This window comes from Spizellomyces punctatus (assembly GCF_000182565.1).
Source record: "Spizellomyces punctatus DAOM BR117 chromosome Unknown supercont1.3, whole genome shotgun sequence".
NCBI lineage: Eukaryota > Fungi > Chytridiomycota > Chytridiomycetes > Spizellomycetales > Spizellomycetaceae > Spizellomyces > Spizellomyces punctatus.
The window spans coordinates 1,632,905-1,649,554 of record NW_015971539.1 but is presented as its reverse complement, the minus strand read 5'-3'; the positions used below and the strand labels follow the sequence as shown (position 1 = coordinate 1,649,554).

The 16,650-nt window shown below is 47.6% G+C and overlaps 6 protein-coding genes and 1 non-coding gene across 7 annotated transcripts; 3 read left to right on the top strand and 4 right to left on the bottom strand.

The window, feature by feature from the left end:
* Window positions 1-75: 75 nt before the first annotated feature.
* On the top strand, window positions 76-157 carry SPPG_10048. Its single transcript has one exon. It is a non-coding gene; the product is annotated as a tRNA-Ser (tRNA).
* A 270-nt stretch (window positions 158-427) lies between these two features.
* Window positions 428-3,401, top strand: SPPG_02320 (uncharacterized protein). Its single transcript, XM_016750612.1, has 7 exons — window positions 428-585; window positions 682-937; window positions 998-1,344; window positions 1,407-1,467; window positions 1,526-1,707; window positions 1,797-1,821; window positions 1,890-3,401. The coding sequence occupies exons 1-7, from the start codon at window positions 490-492 to the stop codon at window positions 3,284-3,286; spliced, it is 2,364 nt and encodes a 787-aa protein (XP_016611309.1). The 5' UTR covers window positions 428-489; the 3' UTR covers window positions 3,287-3,401.
* Window positions 3,394-5,554, bottom strand: SPPG_02319 (phosphomevalonate kinase). Its single transcript, XM_016750611.1, has 9 exons — window positions 5,480-5,554; window positions 5,175-5,414; window positions 4,943-5,093; window positions 4,435-4,883; window positions 4,225-4,358; window positions 4,024-4,163; window positions 3,887-3,961; window positions 3,674-3,800; window positions 3,394-3,608 (listed from the first exon to the last, which is right to left on the bottom strand). Exons 1-9 carry the CDS (start codon window positions 5,494-5,496, stop codon window positions 3,415-3,417), a joined length of 1,527 nt encoding a protein of 508 aa, XP_016611308.1. The 5' UTR covers window positions 5,497-5,554; the 3' UTR covers window positions 3,394-3,414.
* Window positions 5,555-5,659: 105 nt separating this feature from the next.
* Window positions 5,660-7,478, top strand: SPPG_02318 (3-deoxy-7-phosphoheptulonate synthase; the record flags this gene model as incomplete). The annotated part of the gene is made up of 4 exons (XM_016750610.1): window positions 5,660-5,895; window positions 6,004-6,102; window positions 6,167-7,224; window positions 7,294-7,478. Coding segments are annotated over 4 exons (1,478 nt in total), but the record flags the coding sequence as incomplete, so codon positions are not given.
* On the bottom strand, window positions 7,403-9,713 carry SPPG_02317 (uncharacterized protein; the record flags this gene model as incomplete). The annotated part of the gene is made up of 3 exons (XM_016750609.1): window positions 7,403-8,285; window positions 8,359-8,752; window positions 8,856-9,713. 3 exons carry the CDS (start codon window positions 9,711-9,713, stop codon window positions 7,468-7,470), a joined length of 2,070 nt encoding a protein of 689 aa, XP_016611306.1. The 3' UTR covers window positions 7,403-7,467.
* Window positions 9,714-10,647: 934 nt separating this feature from the next.
* SPPG_02316 (uncharacterized protein) lies at window positions 10,648-11,614 on the bottom strand. The gene is made up of 2 exons (XM_016750608.1): window positions 11,451-11,614; window positions 10,648-11,391 (listed from the first exon to the last, which is right to left on the bottom strand). Exons 1-2 carry the CDS (start codon window positions 11,497-11,499, stop codon window positions 10,748-10,750), a joined length of 693 nt encoding a protein of 230 aa, XP_016611305.1. The 5' UTR covers window positions 11,500-11,614; the 3' UTR covers window positions 10,648-10,747.
* Window positions 11,615-12,528: 914 nt separating this feature from the next.
* On the bottom strand, window positions 12,529-14,028 carry SPPG_09012 (uncharacterized protein; the record flags this gene model as incomplete). Its single annotated transcript, XM_016757164.1, has 1 exon — window positions 12,529-14,028. One exon carries the CDS (start codon window positions 14,026-14,028, stop codon window positions 12,529-12,531), a length of 1,500 nt encoding a protein of 499 aa, XP_016611304.1.
* Window positions 14,029-16,650: the final 2,622 nt, after the last annotated feature.

Sequence of the window (16,650 nt, the reverse complement as noted above, 5' to 3'; positions counted from 1 at the left end):
ATTTGGCGGAATTACAAGGATTGCTTTATAGGTAAAATGCGGACTTGTTCAAATGGATCTTTACCATGATATCGAGACGCGATGGCCGAGTGGTTAAGGCGATAGACTAGAAATCTATTGGGCTCTGCCCGCGCAGGTTCAAGTCCTGCTCGCGTCGCTTCTATGATAGGACCACCATTTCTTTTTCTTTCCATTACTGAGCATTGTCCGCTATGAATTTTTGGGCAATTCACCAGACAACTTATAGTCTTTCTTCTTTTTTTCTTTTTTAAACAGCCACTTGTTACGGCGATTGACCTGGGGCATTGTACTGGGCGGTGGTTGCTTCCCCCACCCGCACAGGTTTCGCTGATCATGGCCAGCTCACGTAAGGACGAGCGCGTCACACCTCGCGTCTCGCAGCCTCCCTGCTGCAGCTTGCTGTCACGGCTGGTCGAAACCACTTGAAGCTTTTCTCTCATTTCACACTCACACAATTAAACACGAAATATGCTGAAAGCAAAACCAGACTTGCAAGCGGCCACCAAACGCTACTCGCAGGCAGATGGCCCGGTTCGCAGGTTGAATGTCAAAGGCAAAAAGCTGGTATGCAGTTTCCCGAACATGAACGGTTCATACAATACCTGTTCAACATGAAGGAGCGCCGCAGCAGAACTTAGACGTTTCATCTTTTTTTCACAGCATATCTTGGTTCCGGACGTTGTCGAGGACGATGTTGCTGTACGTAGCGCAGCGGAAAAGCTTACCCACAACTCTGAAAAAGAAGACTACATTCAAGAGCTGAAAACCCTGGCTACGGAACTGGAATTTGATCCCGTTGTACACCTTCTAAGACTGAGCAACATTGAAGCACAAATTGATGAAATTCCTTTGGATGACCTTATTATGAATGTTTGCGATGGGAGTGATATTGATGGAGTTCCAGGCCCTAGCGTAGGTGCGTACCTATCCTTTTTGTTTACGTAGTGCCAAACGTGAAATTAATCGACTGCGACAGCTGCATATCTCGAAAAGAAGAACTACCCAAATGTAGTCGGGTGCGACTCCATTTTCATTAACAATACGTTGACCAAGAACGGAATGAAGGAGCTATTTCGAGAGAGCCTTGTGTCCACGCCGCCCGGTATTGCTGTAACCAAAACCTCTGACTTGGCGAAATTGATTGAGGACTGGGGAATGGTGTATCCACTTTTTGTTAAAGTTTCCGATAGCTACGGTTCTGTCGGACTGGACGATAACTCGGTTTGTCATGACTATGAGCAAGTTCAGAAGAAATGCACAGAGCTGCTAAAGGAGTTTGAAAATTTGACCGTGGAAGAATATATTGATGGACAAGAGTACTCGGTAATACTTTAGCATTTGAGCGCATCACCCGACATCAACTCTGCTAATGTAAGACGTATCAGGTGCTAGTCTCAGGAAACTGCCGTGACGAAAACCAGACAGTAATCGTATACCCTCCAGCTGGTATGTAGTGAGCTTGGAAAGAAAAATGCTGAAACGTCCTAAATCAGACATCTTTCAGAGCGGGCCTTCAACAAGGAGCTCCCCCGATTCAAGCGCTTCATTTCATATGTTCGCAATTGGGACGAAGCCCAGTATGCACATAATTATGAGCGCGTTGAGGACCCAATTGATTACGCAGCACTACAGGATCTTGCTCGTCGTGCCTATGCGGCGGTATCCGGCAATTGTTACGGTCGTGTGGTGGGTTCATGTCAGCTTGCAGGGATGCATGTCCACGCGACAGACAATTACACAACTTGTTGATCCGTGAACTTGTGTCACTATTGCAGGATATTCGTAAGCGAGACGTGAGCGGTAGGTTCTGGAATTGAGAAGCCGCAATGCTGCTCTCCTGCTTAAACACATGACTATTAACTCTCTAGGCAAATTTTATGTACTGGAGGTCAATGCATCCTGCGGCCTTGGCAAAGGTTCATCGTCCGAATTCATTTTGCAACTCGCTGGTCAGACGACTCAGGACTTTTTCCAAATCCTCCTGAGCTCTGCCCTCAAGCCCCTTGAACCTGCTGCTAGCACCTCTGGAAGCTATGCCGAACTCATCACAGCGGAGCCAGACTCTGCGGTCGCGCTTGAGAAGGCTGAAGCACAGGATAATGTATCGCCTCTTGCACCGGTTTTGCCACTCGAAGTTGAGCAAAAGGTGGCCAAGTTGATCAGAAATCCTAGTCTGGCGTTAGTTCCAAACCCTATTGTGCACGTTATTGTTTCGGCTGTTCTCGTTGATCCCGAATCTTGCATACCTGATCCTGAGGGGAAGCTGGCCGTCAGCTACGGCAAGGACGTTGAATACGTGAGCGAGCTCGAGTCAATCTTCAGGACCCTGAACTACGACCCGATTGTCCACCTTTACCATGTGGATGATGTAGAGGGTACACTACGAACGCTTTCCAAAGATGAGGACCTTCTGTTCAATGCCTGCTTGGGTGATGATGGTCTGGAAGTTGCCCGAATTATCGAAGAAATTGGTTTTGCTCATACGGTAGGGTTAAACGCACGATTCTTTGTCGAGAGCCGGGATAGACAAGCGATGCGCCAAGGCCTCCTCAAAAACCGGCTCAGCGTATCAAGCGCCGTGGTTGCCCGTAGGGGACAAGATGTAGGAGAAATTATGCAGGCAATGTCTGCAGATGGCATACGATTCCCAGTCTATATCAAACCAAGCATGCGGAAGCATATTCGACAAAATTCAGGGCAAAAAGTTAAAGATGAGGTAGAATTAAAAGATCTTCTAGCTGAGCTACCCGAAGGCGAGGATTGGCTGGTGGAAGATTTTGTGGAGGGTACCGAGTACATGGTGTTAGTTGCAGGGGACGCTCGAGACCCTTTCGCGGATGTTATAGTTTTTCCTCCCGTCAAACTCGATCTTGGCACGAAAGATGCCAAAGAAAACGCCAACGGAATCTTGGGCGTGGTCCGAAAGTTGAGCATCATCTCCATCGGCAAGGCGAAAGGTCAGCAAGTTACAGGAAGCATAACTGCCAACGCTGACGATCGGTACAAGCCAATGAAGCACCCGGATGATCTGATTCTCCAAATGGATCTGCAAGACCTTGCTCGACGAGCGTTTGTCGCAGTACATGGAAGTTGCTATGGACTCGTCACTATCGTCGACCGAGAAGACGGCGCAGGTCTGACGGTGATTGGTGTCAGTGGCGATGTCCGATTCGGTGACGAAAAGTCTGGGACAATACTAAGATTGGCAGGTCAAAATACTGAGACTTTGTTTAGCTGGCTGCTCAGGCGACCAGTAAAAGCATGAGCGTTAGAATGGTGACGATGTTCGAGGTGAGGATTACTAGATACACTCTAGATAGGAATTACGGTCGTTGTTTGAAGACCGTCTAAGAAATGTTAAAAGTGATCAAATGCCCACCACACTCTAGTTTTTCATTCGAATGTACACATTGCTTTCTCTAAGCCAGGAATATCTCCTGGTCTATCTATTCTAACCAGTCCTGTACTACTATGCTGAGTCAATAATGGCCCAACCGCCATTTCCGTCCAAGTACTCCACAGCTGTCGCACTTCATGCCGCGCCGTTTCGGAGATGACCAAGCAGAAAATTGCATCGTACCCACCAGCTAATGATGTACGTCAACTCAATGGGCTTATCCACTCACATGCTCACAGCAAGAATAAGCCTTACCTCCAGGTACGCCTGCCATTACGACTCCAGGAACGTCAAGGCACGCATCTAGCAGTCGCGTTTGCTCTGGAGGTTCTATTGGCACGCCCGCTTTCACAGACATCTCTCGCAGGTACTTTCGTACATTCTACGGCGCGGCATCTTGACATAAGCAAACCAAGGGCTGCTGAAAAAACTTACTGGAGCGACAGATTGCGCCTCTTATGCACATACCTGAAATGTTTCATAGACCGTACTGAAGATGTTCTTAACGTCTACAAGGTCGTCATTGACATCAAGATTGGACCACTACCAGGGGGCGTAGTCAATTGTATATCCGCAACGTTGTACGATTTTGGGATGCACCTTACCAACGATGCCTTAACTTCTGCGCACATCGAAAGTACAGATTCATACCCCGCCTTCTGGTGCTCTGCAATTCGGCTTAAATCACGCATGCACTGCTCGATGCGTGCATTTTCAAGATCAAGCTTCGTCCATAAGGCATCCGCTACATGAACCGGAAACCAATTAGGAATCGTCCGGTCATATCAGTCAATACTACGTAATACCCTCGTCAGTGTGCGTTCGTCGCCATCTAAGAACCTCTGAAACGAGTTTGTACGTGCTGCTCCCAGCGTCGATGTCTGCCAGCATCAGAGTGAAATTGGGCGGCAAGTGGAACTGACTCACTTCATTGTCCCAGCTGAAATGGACAAAATGGTCGGATTATTTTGTCACGAGGCACAATACATCCACGGTACATCACCAAAGATCCATACCTATGTGATCGCTTAGGGTCAATTGTATCGACCAGGTCTCTAAGTCTTGATGATGGGGACGCATTTTTATGTTCCATCAATGGATCCAGGACTGTTGGCGAAAACCTTCGGTACGAATGGTTCCCAAACACTGCAGCGCTGACATCAAAGCCGCTCCCGATTTTGCCCTGAGCGAGGCAGTGGCACAGTTGTGCGCAATTATGGGCGAGCGACAAGGCGTACCGCTCAACCTCGGAAATCTTATTCGAGTTTCCGGTCATTGATATAGAAGCAGCAGGGAGCTGTATGGCACCAAAGTGACTAAGAATCCCTCCAACCAGAGATGTAATCATGGCAGCCGATGAACCCAGCCCGGTTTTATGAACGTCACGTATACTGCAAAGCGTGCTACAGAACGGCGGTAGGGATGAAAGAGAAGCACTCGTCAAGGGCAGGCCCCGGCTCCTAAGCTAGCGTGCTTGTCAGCTGTTCCGTGAATAATATATGTCATTGAGATGGTCGACCTCACCTGCTCCCTTTGCGAATAAAAGTCATTACTTCCAACAATGACAATATCCATTCCAGCTGACATCTTGGTTTTCCAATTAGGCACCAGCCCCGCAACAACCTCTAACGTATGGCTCAGCGTGCATTCAACATATCTATTTTCTGTGTCATGACTGAAGTGCGGGAGTTAGCGGTGAGCTGATGACCAGATTATTGCAGAAGAGTCTGTATTTGATATTTGAAAACCTACTCACTCGATAGAAGTCAGTTCGATTCCGCTTCCATCTTCGCGGGACTTTACGAGATAGGTCCAGCGTCCATCCGTAAATTGTGGTGACCTTACGGTGATGGTCGGGAAAGGAGAGTCTTGCTTGCTCCTTTGGCGTATAGCAACATAGAACCGCGAGTCTGTCGCTACGACCAATCCCTTATACCGTTGATCAAGCACGAGGTACCCTCCTGTCAAGAGTACCTTTCCCGGAGCGGACACAATTCTGCCTCCCAAAGTGCATGTTAGAAGGTGCTACCCAACAAATTAGACTCTGTCTCAAGAACTTACGTTGTATCTACAGCCATGGTCGATCGGCTTCTGGCTCAGATGCTGCTTGGGCGTTGGCACTCATTTAACAATCAAGAGATCGTAAGATCGTCTCGAAGCCGTTCACCAGCTGTGTGGCTGGTAAATTCATAATAGACATAAACGGCTTAATGAAATCGGTTGCTTCAACTGCCAACAACTCGATGCCGGTCGCTGTTTCAAACTCTTGCCGACCAGGGATCTCTGGCGATCATTGTGCAATTATGACAGAGAGTCAATCTACTCACCTAAATGGTGACGCAGAAATGAACAGTTGGAGTCCTGCTTCTTGGAGATCCAAGAAGGTTCTTCAGGACGTTGCATATGATAATCCTGCACAACTACAGCAAGTGCTGCAAAAGCTGGATCGCCTGCCGCCATTGGTCAGTCACCAAGAGGTTAGCAGACAAACCACGGTGGTCGAAATCGTTCATGATCTCGCAGACCGCATGCGCATTGCTTTTGTTGAGCATGTTTATCGACACTCATCTGGGAATTGGTTCTAGATCAAAAAGTTGAGGCAGCAGCTTGCCGAAGTAGCAGAGAACAAGCGCTTCTTGCTTCAGGGGGGTGATTGTGCAGAACTATTTGACTATTGCTCGCAGGTTGGTCTTTATCGTACCATATTCGCCTTACTCAATTGATACTTAAGGTTTGGGTATTGCTTAGGAACCGATCGAAAACAAGCTAAAGGTCCTATTACAAATGTCACTGATCCTTGTGTGGGGTGGGCGGACATCAGTCACACGAATAGCCAGAATGGCCGGACAATACGCAAAGCCGCGATCAAAGCCTACTGAAGTTATTGACGGTGTCGAGTACAACGCTTTCCGTGGCGACAATGTGAATGGCATTGATCTCGCCGAGCGCAAGCCGGATCCACAGCGTCTCCTAGGAGCTTACTTTCACTCGGCAGCGACTATTAATTACGTCAGAGCGTTACTGGCTGGCGATTTTGCTGATTTGCACCATCCTGAGTCTTGGAATCTCAAATCATGGGACTTTGGACATGTCGAAAACCCCACCGTACGGGCCGAGTACCAGGCGATTGTCCGTCGCTTAAATGATGCTCTCGATTTTATGCGTACGATTGGAGCTGACTCTGAAGATAATTCAAGAGACGCCATTCGGACGGTCGATATGTTCACGTCGCATGAGGGGCTTCTACTCGAATACGAACAACAGCTCACCAGGAAAGTTGATGGAGAGTGGTACAATCTGGGTGCACATTATCTTTGGATTGGCGACCGCACACGACAATTGGATGGGGGTCACGTCGAGTACTTTCGAGGAATTGTAAATCCGATTGGCGTGAAAGTTGGGCCATCTATGAAGCCTGAAGAGCTCGCACCACTGTTAGATATTCTTGACCCAAACTTTGAACCTGGGAAGGTGACCCTGATTACGAGATATGGTCATGATAAGATCTTCACCTATCTTCCCGCTCACATCCAAGCGGTCCGTGCTACGAAGCATAAAGTGGTTTGGTGCTGCGATCCTATGCATGGTAACACAGAAACCACCGTTACGGGGGTGAAGACCAGACGCTTTAATCACATCGCCGAGGAGCTCAGCAAAGCCTTCCGGATTCATAAAGAGTGTGGATCCAAGCTCGGGGGAGTTCACTTTGAGTTGACTGGTGATCCTGTTACAGAGACAATTGGTGGGTCGATGAACCTGCAGGAGGCCGACCTCAGTCGTAACTATCAGACGTTTTGTGATCCTAGGTAAGCGCGCACTTGATTTGTCCGATAATCCCTACTGCCTAGTAAACTCTTGGTTATCACCCCCGTCAGATTGAACTATGAACAATCATTAGATATTGCCTTCATGATTGCAAATTACTATGAGGGCGAGCGTAGCTCGCTACGCTCTTTGTAAATTCTTTGCATAGCTGTATCATAGGGAGTAACTGTATCATTAAAGTCAATAGATTAAGGATGTCAAAATGATGTATGTACAATCTATACTTATTTCACCGCTCTTCGCCCTTCTGGCATGAGGATACTCACACCCCCACCCAGCTCGCCAGAGAGTCTCGCGGCGTCTGAACCCAATCCAGCGCGGAGCTCCCGTAAATATTGTTCCTGTAAAGCCTCCACCGGAATCTTGAACTCTTTCGACTGCTGTAACACATAGTCCACCATTTCATTTGTTGCCAGTTTGAGGAAAGCCTCTACCGTAAAGACAGCACATTGAACTTCGGTTTCAGCGTATACAGTTATATCAGCAAAGTTTAGGGGAACTGGATCTTGTTGAAAAGTGATGGTGCGACTCGGTGCAGGGACCTGGTTTGGTATGGGGTTGGGCTGAGGGGCGGGTTGAGATCGAGGCCAAAATTCGGCTGTTTTAGCTTTTGTCGGATCCAATGTCATTCCTACGGGCAATGTCAAGGCAGGGAACGTGCCCCCAGGTCCGATATTGGAAACAAACACTTCCTCGACAAACAGCTCCTCGCCTGTTTTGGGATCTCTATCTCCGCTGAATGGCTGTATGACCTGCTGTGGTATCACCGTTCCTGCACCAGTTTGCACGGTATGCGTTCGAACGAACGGAACGCCTCGAACGGCTCTCGCGGTCCCTTTACAAAGAACGAAAATGCGCTCCGCGACTTCATCTTGGCTAATGATGGTTGAACCAGCGGGAAAAGTGCCAAGAACGGAATTTTGCGCGGCTTTAAGTAGAGTTGTTTCGTAGGCGTTTTGAAATATGGGGTGAGAGTTGAGAAGGCTAACAAGATTGTCAATGTTGCTACCATCGTGCCCGAACATGATATGAACATACTCATCTATACGAATAGCAATAGAACCCAACTATTGAGCATTGCCAAGGATATTCATACATGTGTAATAGTAACTTACCCAGATCCATTCGCAGAAACTCGCAAAAACCTAAACATATCACGTTCATGAATCGTTTCGTACCACTTCCAGCGAGTAAATGGTGCGCCGAAACATCTCCCACAATTCCACCCGGACCAACCAAGTTCTGCTTTAGCCGGACACCACGATGGTCTTTATAAACTTCTACAGAGCCTGAGAGAACAAAATATACACTCTCTGCAGTGCCACTGTCGCGGAGTATCATTGTGCGCGGGGGGTGAACTTCGTAAGACAGGGAACCTAAATACATTTGCTTGCGTTGGGCGGAACTAAGGCGCTGTAGGCATGGGAGTAATTTCACAAGATACGGATCGACTACAGCAAAATCAGCGTTTGTTCGAAGGCCGCGAGGTTTTGAAAGGAGGAGGTGAATCTGCGGTGCAGCGGATGATGAGACCAACAAGACGAGCAGCATATAATCACAGACAGACCAAAGACCTGATCTGGTCACACCTCCTCACCTCACGTCAGCTCACCTTCGATTTGGCCACCGCTTCAGGCGGCTTGATTGCCTTTTTGGCAAGATTATTGTTTTCTTCTTGGATAAACGCAGGCAGAATGCTCGCCATAGGTCCCAACCGAAACAAGGATGTGGCTCTGACAAGTCGCCGGATAGCATTAATGGCCAATTTCCACTTGTCCCGCGCATACTGCCATTGATCACGCGTGTTTTCAGAGTGTGCAAGTGCAGCCATGACACCACGAACGTGGTTGTTGGCGGTTCTCGAATGTAGTGGGGGAACTAATGACTTGCGACCATGGATGGACGGGGCAGTTCCAGCTCGGAGACCCGGAAGTAAAACACCTTGCTGGACACCAAACGGTAGGTGTGAGAGACCATTGCCCTGTCCTTTCGTCATGGTTGGTCGTCGATCTGATGCGGCTCTGACAGTCATTGCAGTTTTGCTACCAGTAATGTCTGCCCCTAACACGTCCTGCTTATCATTCCCAGCTAGTATGGCAGAACTGCTGTTGTCCCTCTCTACTCCGCCATGCCGAATCGATATTTCTGACGATTTTCGTGAGATTGGCCCAGTAATCAATGATGATGAAACCCATCCTCCTGGAACAGGCGGGAGATGCGATCTTACTCCATATGCAGATGGAGGGCCTCGAAGTGAAAACGACCGCGAAGATACAGACGAGGAGAAGGATGACGTTGATCCTGCCGCTCTGACATTCTTTGCGGAGCTAATCAGCGACCAAGGCGAGTTCGGTTGACCCGCAGCCTTGCCTAATGGAGACACAGACCCGCCCTGCGACCCGCTAATCGGAGCGGAAATATCGGGGAGTGTTCGCTTCTTGCCCGGCGACGCGGGTGGAATTGCTGACATTGTTGCCCCGTTGGCCCATCGCTCCAGAAAGTTTAGAATCAAAGCCTTTTGACCATGTGATTATGTAAGCACCGACCCTACCCAAAAACTGGTATGCCTGTACTAAACCAATGCCAACACTACGATAATGATCTGATAGGATGAGTATTGGGATATGTTGGGAAATGAGAAACAGTAGAAAATACACGGCGGTAACCGTCTAAATAGACTGTTCGATATGGAATAAACAATAATCAATATATTCAACGTCATGTATATTTTACATAAAGCAAAGCTGAATGAAATTGTAGAGAAACACGAAATCTAAAAAAGAAGTGGGTGGAAGTTAGCTCACGCCAAAAGACCATGATACACCAATGCCACAAGTAGACTTGCCGACCCAGCAGGATCAGGATCACACCTCGATAGATACCACAACAGGCCAGCCGTGCTCTGGACCGACCACAGCCCCAGCAGCCAAAAGGCCCGATAGATACTGTGACAGGGCCAGCCATAAACTGGCGTGTTGCAGCCCCAGCAGGCTGCTTACAACCCTCCATCCCCGATAGATACCACAACAGGGCAGCCGTGCTCCGGACCGACCACAGCCCCAGCAGCCAAAAGGCACGATAGATACTGTGACAGGGCCAGCCATAAACTGGCGTGTTGCAGCCCCAGCAGGACTTTGGAATTGCAAGCCGATTCAGCAACCATGGTTGTCCCCCACCCACCTAGAGAAAAAGTCCGTCCCGGCGACGGTCGTTGTTTGAGTCTGATGGGGAAAAGTAGAGTGTGGGAAGACGCGGTGGGCTCCTTTTATAGCCGCGTTGATTCATCACGTGCCGGCCAGCCAATCAGATGCCATTCCGAAATTCCGATGTTCATAAATGTTGCCTAGCAACGGTTCGCCTCGCATCAAACATGAAAAGTCGGGCAATGCTTTCGGCCATGTCATTGAAGCATCGTCCCATGGAGATGGAAGGATTGCAGCGCCCTTTCTTCATTAATAGCTCACCATGTACAGGACACTAAAACTCGGATGAAACTTTTTAAAATCAAGCCAAGCGGATCCCGTTAGAGACCTTTTTTAGCGGTCCTATTAATCCAGTCTTTCCAACACTTAAAACCCACGGCCCATCCTCTACATTCAGCACGGCCAAAACTTGTTTTCCCGTGTAAATTCCAAGTTCAATGGCAGACTTGCATCTGCGAACACCCCAGTTTTCCCCAAAATCTACATTTCCGTCCCCAGATAGGACCGTCCCGACACGAATCTCAAATTGACAAAACTCTTCCCAAGATAAATCTCTATCATTCGTGTCAACGACTTCATGACGACCGTCTATGTGCACTCTAGATCCAGGCAAGATGTTGTTGTTGCCTGACTCAGCCATGTTGAGGACACCCACGGCAACGGTCGTTTCTCGCTTCTTTACAGGATCTGGTGCCTGATCGTCTTGCACGCCTGTGGTGAGGCAATCCGACTTGAACTTTCCTATCTGCTTGCGTGGAAAATTTATGACACAGAGAAGATGTTCTGCCGTTGCCAAATCCTCGGCAGTATGTTGGTGCGTCAATTGAGCGGATGATACATAGTGCTGCTTGGAATGCAAAGAAAGGAGCGCCAGAGAGAATTCATAATGAAGTAAATATGCAGGAATGCGTGCCTGGGGATTTGGGAGGACGGCGATGGGTTTCCCTGCATGTTATGGGTTTAGTGTATGAACAGGAAAGCATAAATCCATTATATCGCATTACCCAAAGCAAAACATATTCTTGAAAATGCTGCCTTGCTCAACTCGGTCATGAAGAATATCTTTAGAATATCTCGTAAGGCGCTTTCAAATTCCGTCCGTTTGTTTTGAAGCAAAAAAAAAGAAACTTGCAACTTGTGTGGGGCAGCGACTTTGGGCGTGTCAAGAAAACGCGTCGAGATCGTTAATTGACCACCACGTAGAAGCATGTCTATGCTGTATCTAATGGAGTATTTACCGCAAATACAGACATGAAAGACATGAAGGTGGACAGGATGATTTAGAAACACAAAAACAAGAGCAACACTGTATGGCAGGTTATTGAGGAAAAAGATGGTGGGGGCTCTAGAAAATGGTTATTCTCCTCATTGATCTTTACCCAATGTATATCAAATTCATGCAAGATAGCCCAGGTGAGTTTCCCGGGCATCAAGAGCAAGTTGATCAAAGAGTTGCCAAAGGATTCGCACTGTTGACACTATTCGACGCAAGGTGCGAGTGAAGAATGGACGGACAGATGGAAAGCGATGATGGGTGGTGTCGATCGGAACCCAATTGCGGCTTAGTACTTACACATGCACGATCATCATTGAAATTACGACTGCACAATAGGATTTCATAGTGCGGACACCCGCACCAGGGATTGAACCGCGCGACAACCGGCTCGGAAAACCTAATCTAACCAATCTAAGCTACGGCTGGAACACTCCTGCTGAACACTTCTGGTCTACAGTGCCCATCCAACATTGATTGCACAATCATCAGCATGTTGCAGGTGCTCAGCGTGTCCCTGTTCCAGTAGCGCATCGTCCAGGATTGCTGTAAACAGTTAGGGTTGGTACAACCCAGCAATCCGTGGACTTTTTCAATCTTGCCTTCGCGACGGCGCCAAGGTCTTGAATGAGGTCGTGTTTTGAAGCCTTTTTCAACGCCAGAGGAACAGTGAGGGCAGACAGATGAGGTCTTGTACTCGTCGAGAAGGAAGCAGTTGATCCTGTTCCGCTTAAAGAGGGTGCGCCAGCCTTTTGTCTTTGATGAGGTCTGAAATCTCGCAGTTCGACCGGCGTCGCTCCAATCACCCATCACAACGGTAAAGTTCCCAAACTTGTTGCGCATGTTGGATATGAGGTCTGATTCGCTTCGCTGCCGATTGATGAAGGAGTGCCATTTCCATCGCGTGTGGGCAGGGTGGAGTAGAATTCCTTGCGACGATCCCAATCAGCGCGCCGAACAAGGAGATAGCGCATGAAGTCCATGAGGTTCATTGTCTTGTGACTAGGGATACGTGATTCTATGAGGTCCATTCCCGCTTCCTTCTTCATCTGCTGCCGTTCTTTTGCAAATCGACGGCTTCCAGTCTCCACGGCTCGCTGGTTGGCGGTGTAACGGAACATTGTACCATTGCTGTCTTGGCAGTAGAGAATGTCGCGCTTGTTTGGGTCGATAACAACAACATTCTCTGCTGCTCGACAAGCAGGTAAGTTTTTCTCCACATATTGTGCTTTAACCTCTGCCTCCGTCGTGTTTGCTGACTTTTTCCCTCCGCTGCGCTTTCCATACTTGTCAGCTTCTGGGTGCTTTAGGTATACAGACACCGAGGTTCCATCCGTCGTGACCGAGCCTTCAAACTGCATACCGCGGCGAGACCGAAAAGCCTTGTTCCGCAGGTTGCACACGCGCAACCATAAATCGACCTTTTCGACAGTTTCCGCTTCTCGTCGTGTGATGCAAAGAAGGTGAGAGTAGAGGATGATGGTGTCGATCCGCACATGGCTTTGGATGAGCGAGCGACGCAGAGGTATCGCGCTGAACTGATGGAAGCCATGTCGTTCATACAGCCCAGAGAGTTTGCAGTATGCAGGAAAGAAGGCGAGAGGGTCTACAGCAACCGAATATGCGAGTGGCTGGTCGTCAGAAAGGGGAATGTTAAGGGACCAAATCTCTTCTAGAAGTTCACTCTCTTCAGCAGTCAAGTCATCAAGCGACTCGGGCACGATATCAAAAAGGAAAATTGACTTCAAGTAGCGAAGACGAGCAAAGAAAGCGTTTCGCGCATCGCTTTTCAGTGGCAGTCGCTGCTTCTGTCCCTTCACATCGAGCCGCAGATTGATGTACCGGAGCAGCATCGTCATGAAGTGTTCCTGGACGTTGACCTTCAGATTTGTCATCATACTCGCTGTCAGATAATTGACTGATTGCTGCTCGCCTCGTAGATTTGGGTGAACAAAGCCGATGATTTGGCAGTACCGTTGAACATATGGCAGCAAACAATCCCGCCATGCCTTCTTTGCTTCCTTTCTTGGATGCCAAGCCTCCCCCTTGTTGAGAAGATAGAGAATCGCTTCGATTGTATCTTCATTTACCGTGGGAAAGGTTGGTGCATATAGGATGTAGAATTTGAGAGCGTGGGAAGCATGGTCAGCGAGTTGATGGATGATGGCGATGTAATCTAGAAGACGCTGCCGGTAGGTCTCATTAGGCAAGAAAGCCTTTGTGAAGGACGTCTTGTTGCAGGTATGTAAGCAAGTAGGTTTGTCAAGTTTTTCGAGCCTTTCGAGCTTTTGCTTCTTCTTTGGTGGCATGATGATATCTGTAGAAAAAGATGAAAGCCTGGGAAAATGGACGATGACTTACATAGGATTTTTTGAATCAAACCATAGTTCATGAGTCTAAATCGAGTAAAATTATGATTAAATTGGTTGGAATCTTTGTACTAGTGCCAATACCCATCGGCTCCGCACTATGAAAGCGTGGATGGACGGATGGGTGTCGGAGGGTGCGGACGGTGAGTGCGGGAAATGGGTTGGCTGTTTGAATACATCTGTCACAATATGATCTTCTTCTTTTGTACATTATAATGTCATTTCCAATGCTTGAAATCATTCACAGCTTGTCAACAGGATTGAAATAGGCACCTCGGCCGCAGTACGAGCTTTCAATCAGTGAGTATTTTGATATTCAAAGGCGGTAAAGCCACGCATTTGCAAGATATGCAAGACATTTGAGGTAGCAGTAGACTATCCCGCTCCATTATGGGCTGTTGTTTGTTTCCTTCCCCACCAAAAAATAATATAGCAGCCACAGTTGGCAATATTCCATTTCACGGTGAGCATATGCTTCACTATGATTCCATTGTTTTCATGGCCTTTTATGTGGTGTCCCCATTTCGTATATAAAGGCACGAACATGCACCTCGTCCCATTTTGCACCTAACAAAGCTCGTCACAACAACAACAACATCATCAACAACAACTTCAACAACTCGACAAAACAATGGCAGTTGAATCCGCTATCGCCGCGGCTCTCCTTGCCGCTGGTTTTAAAGATGTCATCATTCCTGGCGTCCTTCGCATCGGCGAAATGGTTGCAGGACACCTTTTGGGAACGTATCGCGTCGTGTGCCCTCACTGCGGTCGCGTCGACAAAGTCGATGGCGGCACACGTTTCCACAAGTGTGACGGGTGCAAGCGTGAAACGGCAAAGAATAACATTCCTGGGGCATTTTATCTCAAATGCCGTCACTGCAATTTTATTGATCTTGTATGGGGCGCCACCCACGGTCATCAGTGTTCAAAATGCGGTCGGGAAGTTAGAGAGTGATCTAAATAAGAGATGTACATGGTCGATAGATAATATAGTACAAGTAGTATTCTTGTAATGGCTTTAGTGTTGTAATTGGTATTTCGACCAATGTGATATGATTTAAAACGATTAAGATCCAGCCCGTGGCTATCTCTTGCAGACAGCGAATCTTTCAAAGATCGTCCACGCATCAAACCTCCATCAACACCGAATTTTAATCTAATGGTATTCTGCTCCTTCACCACAAATTTCTAGTTCCTGTGTCCTTCATGTTGCAAGGAGATCCTTTGCTTGAAGAGCATTAAACTTGCAATTTCATCGAGCTCCATTGGGAGCCTTGCCACAATCTTCAAGAATCATTTGCTTGTACGAGTCGACATGGAGTGCCATCTTACTCCTTTGAGTCTTGTTTAACAAAGGACTCGTATATGCACTTGTTTACATCGTTAAAGATATTCCGTACGGATTAGTGATACCAATAACAAACCCAATCGCGTTAACAGAGGAGGAACATGTCCAGACGCGATGAAAATGTCGACGCAATCGAATATGGCAATTGAATATCGCAAGTCCGACGCCGGTGACCTCAACATCACGGATAGATATATTGTAAGATTGCCAAAAGCCCCAATCCATGTCATTTAAATTACTCCGGATGATAAAAGGGAAGTGAATGACTACTCAAGTTTGTGCCCCCAACTTTCCTACTTTGACCCACTCGCTTCTTCCATCTTACGCAACAACCACTGCAACTACCTATTCACCTTTGAACGTGTTCCATCTGACGATAGATTCCCGGTAGGAGTGGCATATGATCTCATGGGATACCTGATGAAATACCTTGGAAGATCCATCTCAAAAAGCGACCAGGTAAAAGGCAAAAATTTCAAAAAGGTTGGATGCCGAGTACATTGAAACGGGAAACGTCACTCGAATCAACAACTGCTCTCGTGAAGAGATATTCCTCCATACATAAAGACATCCAGCAAGAAAGGAAGACCTTTAGCTGTTTTGGCAGCAGTTTTGTTGGGAAAATGGCTAGAGATGCGTCGATTTACGGACTGATTCAGGGTATCGTGTCAAAAGTACGAGTCAAAGATCTTTTCTACCTCATGGACGAGCGGGTAGTGACTTTCCCCTGACAGGGAGTGGGAGGTGGTAGAGGAAAAAGTCTTGGGCGGCATAGGGTAGGTTTAGGTTAGAGTTAGGTGGACGATTGGCTACATGTTTGTCTCCCTCAAAGTTACATCAACATCAATACTTCGGAATATGGTCAAGATGCCCGTAAACACGACTATTCAGTCATGCTGTGATTATGTCTGGAAAGGTTGTCAAAGATGCCTACACGACCAACAGACCTTCCAGATGGTGATCCAGAACCGATTTTCTGCTTTGACCTTGAAGGATTGTTCCGTGTATATGAAAAGAATCACTCTATAAATTGTGTGCAGATGCGCTTTATAAAGATCAAAACTACCTCAGCTGCGATGTCAAGCCCAGCCATACTCATGAAAGGATCCTTGTATTTGCAATGACGATCAGCGCTACATGATAAAGAGATGAACGGTGTGGACATTGCACGAACGGAACAACATCCGCTATCTGGATATTTACAGAGAAAC

What these genes read in the sequence shown, in the direction of transcription:
- SPPG_02319 (XM_016750611.1), bottom strand. An exon ending in ACGAACGCACACTGACGAGG is followed by an intron (nt 4,164 to 4,224) that starts GTATTACGTAGT and finishes CGGTTCATGTAG; the next exon opens with CGGATGCCTTATGGACGAAG. An exon ending in CAGAAGTTAAGGCATCGTTG is followed by an intron (nt 3,962 to 4,023) that starts GTAAGGTGCATC and finishes GCCCCCTGGTAG; the next exon opens with TGGTCCAATCTTGATGTCAA.
- SPPG_02320 (XM_016750612.1), top strand. Translation starts at nt 490, where the DNA reads ATGCTGAAAGCAAAACCAGACTTGCAAGCGGCCACCAAACGCTACTCG. An exon ending in AATCGTATACCCTCCAGCTG is followed by an intron (nt 1,468 to 1,525) that starts GTATGTAGTGAG and finishes GACATCTTTCAG; the next exon opens with AGCGGGCCTTCAACAAGGAG. An exon ending in TCGTAAGCGAGACGTGAGCG is followed by an intron (nt 1,822 to 1,889) that starts GTAGGTTCTGGA and finishes TTAACTCTCTAG; the next exon opens with GCAAATTTTATGTACTGGAG.
- SPPG_02316 (XM_016750608.1), bottom strand. Translation starts at nt 11,499, where the DNA reads ATGACCGAGTTGAGCAAGGCAGCATTTTCAAGAATATGTTTTGCTTTG. An exon ending in AAGAATATGTTTTGCTTTGG is followed by an intron (nt 11,392 to 11,450) that starts GTAATGCGATAT and finishes CATAACATGCAG; the next exon opens with GGAAACCCATCGCCGTCCTC.